Genomic DNA, 12,308 nt, shown 5'->3' on the forward strand with positions numbered 1-12,308 from the left:
ATTCAGTGCAGGAATGAATGTGTCGCATGGATTTATGTCTTTTTACATCAATTAAGGAATTTTCTCCTCAGACCTTCTGAGGTCATCACAACACAGAACCAGACTGCAATCAGAGGGCAATAAAACCTTCACACTGCTTATCTATGAACTGCTCCAATATTTATGTTTAACCCTCTCCCATATCGACAATTCTGCTTCACATCGCTTGACTTTTCTATTGCAGTATTTCCGTGCTGTCTTGTGAATAAATATGTGACTTCAGATGTTGTATTAGTCTAGGCTGATGAAGAGACCTGAGTAGTCGCGAAAGCTTGCAAAGTGTTACCATCTTTTCAGTTAGCCATTAAAAGGTATCAACCACTGAGGACTCTCAATTCTGAATATTCTGACAAATTTATTAATTTTTCTTTTAATGTAACTAGCTCACATTATCATTGGTGACATTCTGATAAATGAAAGAGCAAAAACAGATGTAGAAAGAAATATCCAAGACAGCTAAGGCTTGCAAAGTGAGGAAAAAAAGAATACTAGCATGGCTTCATATCAGTAAAAGAAACAATTTATAGCAGTCTGTTGGTCTTTTTATTAATCCATTTCATGTAGTCTTTTGTAAGACGGGTGTAGACATCTGCCCCATTTGGAGTCCCGCACAACATAGGCCCAAAAGAAATGATACCTTTAATAAATCCTCCACAAATTAACGGTCCTCCGGTATCACCCTACAAAGTACAAATTTAGATTCGTTAAACTTCCCTATGTATACAAGGACCTCTTAAATAATACAAACATTTCTGTATATTATCTAACAACTATATAAAAAAAAAATCTGTGTTCTGTTTTTGGACTATGAGATGCTGACAATTTATTTTGATGTACATAGGTAAAAAAAAAGCACAGGCTACCATTAAAAGCCGACTTGTCATCAGATTTTACAATGCAAACTAGAAACGTTATTAAATAACCTAAAGAGATGATCTGTAATATAAGCTGGTGTGCATGCAGCATGTAAGCACATGTTCACACTGGACACTAAGCAGACAAAACCCAAGATAAAAAACATAATAAACAAATACCCTGTAGTAAATAAACAATAATAGTGCGTGAAAATAATATAGGATACTTAGTTAACATAATTTTTATCAAAAACGTGTAAACGCCATCCCACCACATCACAGTGACCCGATTTGGGATGGTCCTATCCTCTAGTATTAAACCTTACCATTTGTCAAGTGACGTGCATATGGATAAGGGCTCAGAAGGTCTGACCTGGTTAGTGGACAGACAGCCAAAAGGAACTACATGAATGTAATGTGCAGCTCAAAAATAAAGGCAGGCCGCACCTTTATATGCACAGAGTGCAAACAGACGAAAAAAAAAACATAAGGAGATGACCTGGAATATAAGTTGGTGTGCACACAGCGTGTAACCGCAGGTTCACACTGACCACTAAACATACAAAACCCCAGATAAAAACATAATGAGCAGATACCCTGCAGTAAATAAATACACTGAAGTTTATTTATTTACTGCAGGGTATGTGCTTATTATGTTTTAATTTTGGATTTAAACATTATTAAATATATGAGGCTGATGTCCTTACTTTGATAATTCTTATCAAAATGGCTATGAAACCCTTTATAGCATTATAACTCATTCTCTGCCCACTTTGCCTTAGTGACAGCTCCTCAGTGACCTCCTCCCCGCTGCTGAGATCTCACACTGTCCAGTACAAGCTGCAGCTTCCAATCAGGCCGGGTGGATGAAGATTGGATACCCTTGGACTCTTAGCTATTTCATCCTATAGTTTGACAAATAAAATAGAGCCATTCTGTCATAGATTTTCAAAGTAAATACACCAGTCTCATCAGGTCTAACATCTATTTAATGATATATGTAGTTATTATTGTGAAACCTGATGACAAATCTGCTTTAAAGTCTTTGGAGTTCAGAACCAGTAACAGGAAATCTGATTCATTATACATCTTCAGGCTCAGTTCTTCTCCACCAGCATTTTTTTTTTCTTTGTGCTTTATAAAGGCTCCATAACTTTCATACATTTAGTGCAAGCATTTTTTTTTATTTACCATATGTTTGAAAAGTCTTGAAATTTACAGCATACTTGTTTGGATAAAAAATGCCAAAGACCCCAAAAAAACACCCCAAAGTTTGGAAAACACCAGATTAAAAGAGCGGAATTCAGTTTGTTCAGCATTTTTGAACTGACGTTTTGACAACTTTTTTTTGGGTCCAAACAAGGAGCAAAAGATGTTGAAAAAAATGTGTTTTTTTTTCTCTCAGAAAACATGTGAAACTATCCTTGCTGCAGTGTGAACTATTAACACCACAGAAAACTCATGATTCCTAATAAATGGATGATATAGCACCATTACTCCCCAGCAACATGCCCGCTGTCTTGGGGTCATACTTGATTCTGAGCTTTCCTTCGCCCCCCACATTCGATCAGTGGCTCGCTCTTGTTATGTGCATCTCAAAAACATTTCTAGAATTCGACCTTTTCTTACTTTCAACTCTGCAAAAACTCTTACTGTTTCTCTTATTCATTCTCATCTGGACTATGGTAACTCTCTTCTAATCGGTCTCCCTCTTACCAAACTCTCTCCCTCTCCAATCTGTCTTGAATGCTGCAGCCAGGATCATATTCCTCACCAATCGTTACACCGATGCCTCTACCTTGTGCCAGTCATTACACTTAGCAAAAAATAGTAGAAAAGAACGGCACTCACCGGGTAGTGTAGTCAAGGCTTTATTATAAAAGCATATCAGCGGGAGAACGGGTGCAAAAAGGAGATAGCAACGACGATCGTTTCGCGCTGCAAAGGCGCTTCCACAGGTTACACTTAAAGACTTCATCCCTCTACTGTGCTACATCAGTACGTTTCGGTAAAAATCTAGCTTGAAATGTTTTGAAGGATTTCATAGAAAGCTACTTTTCAGGATAAGTTGCCATTTGTATGTTGTGGGGAATATCACTATTTCTTTCTGTATTATGATTTGAAACCTGCATTTTTCACCATTTTTCCTTTACACGCTGTATCCCTAATTTTCAGTTGTCACTGAGCTAGTGTGTGGAGACTAGCTGCTATGTCTCCTCCCATATACTGCACACACATACATATGGTATTACTGCTCTCCTGTCTTTACGTAGCACATATTCAGAATCCATAGCAACAACTTCATACTGAGCAGTGAAACTGTGCAACAGTCTAGTGCACAGTGTAACTGTGAATCTAGCTCTGAGATTAGATAAAACACTAGAACTAAAAATATAAATTCCATCTTTTTTCACTGTACTTTAATAGGCCACAGTAACCTGATTGCTCAAAGAGTTGGTAGTACATATTTTGGAATATTTTGTGAGTGATTGATGAGTTCAGGAGGTCTGGGACTCGAACAAGTGACTGATAAGCAGAAAAGAAACATATTTCTCTTGGGAGATATATTACAAAGTTTCCTAAGTTACCTTATACTATTGATTTAGGCAAAAGTTGTTGAAACAGCAGCTTCTGTTTTCAGGATGGCATTCACATCAATGGTTTACCAATATGGAGACTCAACACTCACATTACAGAACCCCCGCACAGCATCCTTCTCCATGGTGCACATCATGTCCTTTGTGATCTTCGTGACCCGTTTCCACTGGGAAGCACATGACTTCCGATCTATGATGGTCACTCTAGCCTCCATCAGTTTGTCAGCAGTGTTGGGTTTTTTGTTGTCAGTCCTTCCCCATCCTGCGATGGTACAGACGCTGCCGGGCTTAACGTCATCAAACTTCTCAGGAAAACGAACAGTGTTGACGGCTTTAGTTATATTCGCTTTACCTGACAACTAAATCCGGAGACAGAAATCAGCGATCTGCAACAATGTTAAAATATAAAATGATTTATACACTAAAACACTATTCAGAATAGTCACCTTCACAAGCTGGAGGTTATTAATGTGTTTGTCTTTATTAAATTTCTCATGTGAGATAGTTTTCATAACTTTGAATTGCTGTCTTCGGTCGTCTTTAGTATTCTTGATGGAGTGAACCCCGAGATCAATAGTTGTCGTCCTATCTCTATAAAGATGCAATTAAAATTTTATATCTAAGTCAATATTTTTTTCTGCAGATGAGCCAAGGACAAGAAGAATGTTCAATCAAGAAACAAACATTTACATCTAAACACTCGAAAAGAATCCATGCACAGATCTAGGGAAGGTATTCAGAAATAACCATAGATTATTTAAAGGCAAGTTTATATTTTAACAAAGGGCCCTATTCATCAAAGCATGTACACCAGACCAGAATTCTGGGTTAAAAAGCTTTGAATAGTCGCAATATTTTGGCATAACTGAAGGCTGCAAAAAGTTTGGGACTTTTAGCGCTCCCATGCTATTTTCATCCAGCTCCAACAAAATAGGCAGAGCTGGAGTGGGACAGGTGTGTGGCGACCGCCACCCACTAAACTCATGACAATCAGTGACTTTCGTTATGATACAAATCTTACTCCAGCATGGAGTAGACTAAGATTTCTGGTGTGGCGCACACAAAGGCACATGCCACTCTTGATTCATTAAGTGGCATGTGCCTCAGGAGCCTCACAAGCCACCCTGTCCCGTTATCAAGATTGTGTAAAGTATAGCGTGGCACTACTACAAGGTGCACAAGTAGGTTACCCAGACCCAAGTGAATAATAAAGTAACTTGGCACTCAACTGAATGATCCTTTTTGAAAATAAGTTTTTATTGTGGCAGTCACAAAGGACGTTTCGGCCTGCAATTGGCCTTCGTCAGTCTGCCGACTGCTGCAGATCATTCAGTTGAGTGCCAAGTTACTTTATTATCCGTTATCAAGATTGGCATCTTTTTTCAAGATAAAATCTTGAAATGATGCCATTTCCACACTGGCTACAAGAGTACATGCAACAAATGGACATTCCTGACATCCTGTTTTCTCAGCTTTGTTGTGTAGACTGGGACAGATTTAGCAGAGAGAGGATAAGTTAATGTCGCCTCTATCTGTAAGATCAATACAACATAAAATCACACTTGGCACTACTGCCTTCAAATTTACTTACACTAATAAACTTCAGCAAATTGGTTCTATGCCTCTACCAAACACAACTCTTTTTTGTGTTCTGGTGAACTAAAGATTCTCACAACACTTTTTTAAATGTATTAATAAAAATTATTGACAATTCACATACAATGGACCAAATGACTGTAAGAGCTATATCTCTAGTTGTCACCTTCCTAGATAGCTTCTAAATATTCCAAAAAGCCAAATTACAGTTAGGTCCATATATATTTGGACAGAGACAACATTTTTACAATTTTGGTTCCAGACATTACCACAATGAATTTTAAACAAAACAATTCAGATGCAGTTGAAGTTCAGACGTTCAGCTTTCATTTGAGGGTATCCACATTAAAATTGGATGAAGGGTTTAGGAGTTTTGGCTCCTTAACATGTGCCACCCTGTTTTTAAAGGGGCCAAAAGTAATTGGACAGATTAAATATTTGTAAATAAAATGAAAAACATTACCAGGCAGCCTATGCACACAGAACAATCCATTGGTAAGTACAGTCATCCTGTGTAAACAGGCTATTAAGGCTATTAAACAACTGATGATCAGTAAATATTTTTTGATCTGCAGTTGCTTAATGCCGCCGGGCAGTTCATATAAACAAATGTTAAGGAAGCACGCCCGTTAAAGTTTTTCTCCTCTTAATATATTACAAGCATCATATTATAATTATACAGCACTGTGTACTTACAATTAATAATTTGGCCTTTCTACCCAGATAATTCTTCCAAGAATTATCCTCCTGACCATAACCCTTCCATTTGACCAAATACTGGAGTCTCCGTCTAACCAAACGAGAATCCAATATTTTCTCTACCTCATATTCCACATTGCCTTCAACCAACACAGGGTCAGGAGGTGCTGCCATAGGAACCACTGGCTCAACAAACCTCTTCAACAGAGATTTGTGAAATACGTTATGGATCTTGAGCGTAACTGGAAGAGCCAATCGAAATGAAACAGGATTAAGAATTTCCAAAATCTTATAAGGACCAATACATCTTGGCTTAAATTTAGGAGATGCAACCTACATAGGAATATTCTTAGACGACAACCAAACCATATCACCCACTTTAAACCAGGGACCAATGGTCCTATGCCGGTTGGAAAATCGCTGGGTCTTTTCCTGAGAGAGTGACAACTTATCCACCACTTAGTCCCATTTCTGCTGCAATCTCTTAACCACAGTGTCCACACCTGGGCAGGACGAAGATTCCACTTGCCCTGAAGAGAATCGAGGATGAAACCCAAAATTACAGAAAAAGGGTGAATTCAAAGTGGCAGAACTAGCTCTATTGTTCAGTGCGAATTCGACCAAGGGCAAAAATGAGACCCATTCACTGATCAGCAGATATAAAACATCTCAAATAAGACTCCAAGGTCTGGTTTGTTCTCTCAGACTGTCCATTGGTCTGGGGATGAAATGCGGAGGAGAAGAATAACTGAATTCCCAGATTGGAACAAAAGGCTTTCCAGAATCTGGAAACAAACTGGACTCCTCTGTCGGACACAATGTTCTCAGGAATCCCATGTAACCGAACCACCTGTTGTAAAAACAAGGGCACCAACTCAGCCGCAGATGGCAACTTTGGGAGTGGTACAAGATGGACCATCTTCAAAAATCTATCACAAATCACCAACATAACAGTCATTCTCTGAGAGACAGGAAGATCAGAAATGGGTCCATGGCCTCTTGGGCACCGGCAAGGGCATCAGCAACCCACTAGAACGAGAACAGGGTTTAGACCGAGAACAAGTCCCACAGGACTGTACAAAATTCCTGACGTCACGTGATAAGGCAGGCCACCAAAAGGAGCGACTCGTCAAATCTCTGGTACCAAAAATACCTGGATGACCAGCCAATGCAGAGCAATGAATTTCAGACATCACTCTCTTTCTCCACTGGTCAGGAACATACAATTTTCCTATAGGGCAATGCTCAGGTTTATCCTCCTGAAATTCCTCCAGGGCGCATCTCAAATCTGGCAAAATGGCAGAAAGAACTACCCCCTCACCTAGGATGGTAATAGGCTCGGTCACACTAAGAGAATCGGCAAAGAAACTCCTAGAAAGGGCATCTGCCTTAACATTCTTAGTGCCCGGGAGAAAAGAGACCATAAAATTAAAACGTGTGAAAAACAAGACCCATCTAGCCTGTCTAGGATTCAAGCGTTTGGCCGACTCCAGATAAATCAAATTCTTGTGATCAGTGAGGACCACAACTTGATGTCTAGCTCCCTCCAACCAATGTCTCCACTCCTCAAATGCCCACTTTATGGCCAACAATTCCTGATTCCCCACATCATAGTTGCGTTCAGATGGGGAGAACTTTCGAGAAAAGAAGGCACAGGGATTCATCTTAGAAGTCACAGGGTCTTTTTGGGACAAAACAGCTCCTGCACCAATCTCAGAAGCATCTACCTCCACCTGAAATGGAAGTGAGACATCAGGTTGCCGTAAAACTGGAGCTGAAGTAAAGCTCTGCTTAAGCTCCTGAAATGCTGAGATAGCCTCAGGAGACCAATTCAGCACATCAGCGCCCTTCTTGGTCAGATCAGTCAGTGGTTTGACAATATCAGAAAAATTACCTATTAATTTATGATAGAAATTAGCAAAACCCAAAAACTTCTGGAGGGCCTTTAAAGAAGTAGGCTGAACCCAATCATAAATGGTCTGTACTTTGGCCGGGTCCATTTCAATAGTCGATGGAGATAAGATAAATCCCAAAAATGAAATCCACTGTACACCAAAGAGGCATTTCGATCCCTTAACAAACAGGGAATTCTCCCTCAAAATCCGGAACACAGTCCGGACGTGTTCCACAGGAGAATCCCAATCACTAGAAAAGATCAAAATATCATCCAGATAGATGATCAAAAACTTATCCACAAAGTCACGGAAAATATCATTCATAAAGGACTGGAAGGCAGAAGGGGCATTAGTGAGCCCAAAAGGCATCACCAGGTACTCAGAATGTCCCTCAGGAGTATTAAACGCCGTCTTCCATTCATCCCCGTGCTTGATGAGAATAAGATTATACGCCCCCCTGAGGTCAAGCTTAGTAAACCAGCAGGCACTCTTAACTCTGGAGAATAAATCAGACATCAGATGTAATGGGTACTGATATTTAACCATCATCTTGTTAAGGGAACGATAATCAATACACGGTCTTGATGAACCATCTTTCTTGGCCACAAAAAAACCCCCAGCACCTAAAGGTGACGAGGATGGTCTAATATGACCCTTCTCCAATGACTCCTTAATATAGGATCGCATAGCATCATGTTCGGGTACTGATAAGTTGAAAAGCCGACCCTTGGGAAATTTACACCCAGGCATCAACTCAATTGCACAGTCATAACTCCTATGAGGAGGCAAAGACGCAGACTTGCTCTCACTAAATACATCAGAAAAATCGGCTAGATAATCAGGAATATCATGAGACTGAGGAGAGGTGGAGAAAACAGGAGCATCCCTAAGAACACACTGACAACCCCAACTCCCCACAGACCCTGATTTCCAATTCAAAACTGGATCATGAGTTTGCAACCAAGGAAAACCCAGAACAATAGTATCATGCAAATTATGCAGCACCAAAAATTTACAATTTTCTTGGTGGTCTGGGGCAACTCGCATTGTCACCTGGGTCCAAAACTGAGGTTTATTCTCAGCCAAAGGATTAGCATCAATACCCCTCAAAGGAATAGGCGTCCGCAGAGGCGTCATGGAAAAACCACAACATTTAGCAAAGTCCAAATCCATCAGATTCAACGCTGCTCCTGAATCCACAAAAGTCTTCGTGGAAAACGTGGATAAGGAGCAGATCAGAGTAATTGCCAAAAGAAACTTAGGTGTATACTGCCCACAGCAAATGTGTGTGCAAAACGATTCTCATTTTGAGCAGACAGAAATAATATGAGAGACGTCTCCACAGAAAAAACACAGCTTATTACGCCTTCTAAACTCCTGACGTTGCGTCCTAGACAAAACTCCATCACATTGCATAGGTTCAGACGTTTGTTCAAAAGGTGGCAGCGCCTCCCGTGTAGTTTTACATTCACGTAAACGCCGATCAACTTGAATGGCTAATGACATAGAATGATCCAGACCAGAGGGAACAGGAAATCCCACCATAACATCTTTTACGGTCTCTGATAAACCCTTCCGAAAGAGAGCTGCCAATGCACTATCATTCCATGTAGTAAGGACCGCCCACTTTTGGAATTTTTGACAGTATAACTCTGCAGAATCCTGACCCTGGTTTAATGCCAACAGGGTTCTCTCAGCTTGATCAACAGCATTAGGTTCATCATACAACAACCCCAAGGCTTGAAAAAATGCATCCACATTAGTCAGAATAGGATTTTCAGGTGTCAGAGAAAAAGCCGAATCCTGGAGATCGCCGTGCAGCAAGGAGATGACAATTTTAACCTGCTGCACAGAGCTCCCCGATGAGTTAGGCTTCAAGGCCAGAAATAATTTACAATTATTCTTAAAATTCAGAAATTTAGACTGATCACCAGAAAACACATCAGGAGTAGGGATCTTAGGTTCAGCAGCATGTGACTGAATGAGGTAGGTGGAAATTCCCTGCACTTCAGCAGCCAGCTGGTCCCCAAGATCAGACAATTGCTTAATCTTCATTAGAAAAAAGAAAAAAAATCCTCCTACGGCTCCAGAGAAAAAAGAGGAAAAAATATATAAAAAAAAAATTCTGACACCTTTTTCTTAACAACTTTTTCCTGCTTTTGAGTACCCTAGAATCTGCGGTATGGCTGGTGATTCTGTTATGAATGGGTCACCGAGGAGAAGAAAGCAAAACAAGCTAAGTCACAGAAAACCAGAGAGGTTGGTAACTATGCAGATTGCAGATCCCTGATCCTACCACACAGCTAGCAGTAGCCGTGGAGCGATGTTCCTAGACGCTTTGTCACAGCCGGAGGACTAAATAAGCCTGAAGCATGAAAAGGGGAAAACTAACTGCCCCAAAGCAAACCCCAAAGGAATAGATAGCCCCCATACATGTATTGACGGTGAAAGAAGATGAAGGCACAAACACAGGCAGGAAAATAGGCTGAGCAAATGATGGGGCCCAAACTAACTAGAGAGGAAAGGAAAGACACTGTCTGCAACCTGCAAAAAACCCTACAAAAATAATGTCCAACACTTCTGATAGCAAAATTAACCCTGAAGTCACTAGACTTCTCCCACTATATCAGCACTCTGAAATATTCTGAGACAGAGCAAAAAGAGACCAAACTAGTAAGGGACAAAAAGCAAATTGGCAAAATACTGATAAATAAGAGTGGAAATTCAGCACAGCCCCCAGCTGGGGCTGGCTGACCACACCAAACAACTGAATAGACCAACAAAATCAAGTGTGAACATTAGCAGAAAAACTTAGCTTTAAATGACTGGAACAGAGCTGAAAACCAATAGCTGACAAGCCAGAAGGAATCACCAGCAACTGAATAGGGCGTCGGCTGTCTTAAATCCAATCTGAGACTCCTGAGGTCCAATCGTCATCCTCATTCTCAGGTGGCAGATCTCCACCGATCAAATCAGTCTCACTTCCTCCTGTTACCACCAGAGGGAGTCTGGAAGGAGAACTCACAATTGGTGAACCAGAGAATGAACTCACAACAAAAGTCCTTGGTAGAGGAGAGGAGCAGATCAGCTTGGTCAGGAGTTGAAGAGAAGGTGGGGTTCTGGGCTGTCAGAGACTTTATAGTGATGTAGAATTGTAGTTCTAAGCTGACTTTTTCTGTGTGCTCCTATCTACTGTATATTGGAATTACTTTTTGGATTACATACTCTAATGATGACTCAACCAGACAAAAGAGACTTTCTTGTTTCGACATAGAGCTACGAACAGTGTTTCTCAAATTCCAGTCTTCACCGCCCCCAACATATCATGTTTTCAAGATTTCCTTAATATTGGACAGATGATGACATTACTATCAAGATATCAGAAATTTCCACAGGTTCTATGGAAATCTTGAAAACATGATATGTTGTGGGTCATGAGGATTGGAGTTTGGGAAACACTGCCTTAGAAGGATTCTGCTAGTCAGCTTTTAATCACGTGATATCATAGACATAATGGAAAAGAGAAGAATTTTCTGGGTAGAAAGTCAAAATGAGCAATAGTAAGGACCCAGTGCTGTATAATATGGTGATTGCAATATATTAAGAGAAAAACCTTGATTGGAGGAGGAGGGCTTCTAATTGACCCTTTTGATTGCTACAAAACTTATTTCTCCTTTGTACTCTTGATGTTTATGTGTAAATAGATGGCTTAGATAAGCATAGTACACACAGGTAAGGCTTTCAAATTCCCTCCTGCCAAACACGATTGACATTTTATATTTACTGCAGGTCACTTTTCAGCTTTGCTGTGTAGACTGGGACAGGTTTAAAGGGAACCTGTCACCAGGTTCATCCCATAAGAGATAAGACCACCATGTTTTAGCCCTGATTTGCAGCATCTAATATCTGCCCCCAATCCGGCCTGCAAAAAAAGAATAAGAGCTTTTATTATACTCACCTACGGTGCGGTCCGGTATGATGGGCGTCACTGGCTGGATTGGGGGCATATATACAGCATATTAGTGTAAGGTTCTAGCAGGAATGCGGGATGCAGTGACGAGCAGAAGGCAGAACAAGAGTTAACGGGTTCTTTATGCAAAGAGATCTTAAAAGTAACCACTCCACGCAGGGAGTATGAAGGTATGGAAGTATACAAATGCAATAGGGGATAACACGGTAGGGGGGTGCATTGTTAGCAACAGACAGTTAAAGCAAATCAACTTATCAGTCTGTGGTTCTCGAACGAAAGAGGTTGAAAGATCCCACAATGGCAGCGCAGGTGACGCGAAACGTTTCTGACGTGGTCCCGGATGAAATTGAAGCACTGTCTCTTTACCGAAGCAGCGTATCCTGGCCTTTCCAGACATGGTCTCCTAACCTGGAACACGGTGTTGGACAAGAGGTTGTAGGTGGTGCAGCAAGTTCAACACGAAGTCTCGATGTGGAGGCCACAGCAGAGCCTCTCGATTCAGCGTGTAACACGAGGTCAGTGCTGTGTAGCTTGTCAGTCACTGTGAGGGGGGACGACCTTTCATGGCTCTCGGGTTCAGGAGTCTGCAATGTGCTTGGCTCTGTCCATGCACAGGTTGCGCGCGTAGGGAAGGACAGGCCGCCAAATAGGCCTCCTT

General features: G+C 40.9%; 1 protein-coding gene across 3 annotated transcripts in view; it reads right to left on the minus strand.

Moving 5' to 3' along the window:
- Nucleotides 1-347: 347 nt before the first annotated feature.
- Nucleotides 348-12,308, minus strand: part of LOC141072653 (granzyme A-like) — a 122,893-nt gene continuing 110,932 nt past the window's right edge. For all 3 annotated transcript variants that reach the window (XM_073559953.1, XM_073559952.1, XM_073559951.1), the window contains 3 exons: nucleotides 3,937-4,081; nucleotides 3,583-3,849; nucleotides 348-719 (listed from right to left, as the gene is read on the minus strand). In XM_073559953.1, the coding sequence (XP_073416054.1) occupies nucleotides 561-719; nucleotides 3,583-3,849; nucleotides 3,937-4,081 (571 nt within the window). In that variant the 3' untranslated portion in view covers nucleotides 348-560. The remainder of the gene's footprint in view (nucleotides 720-3,582; nucleotides 3,850-3,936; nucleotides 4,082-12,308) is intronic.

This window comes from Dendrobates tinctorius, unplaced genomic scaffold, assembly GCF_039654945.1.
Source record: "Dendrobates tinctorius isolate UK_male_01 unplaced genomic scaffold, ASM3965494v1 ptg000285l, whole genome shotgun sequence".
NCBI classification, from domain to species: domain Eukaryota; kingdom Metazoa; phylum Chordata; class Amphibia; order Anura; family Dendrobatidae; genus Dendrobates; species Dendrobates tinctorius.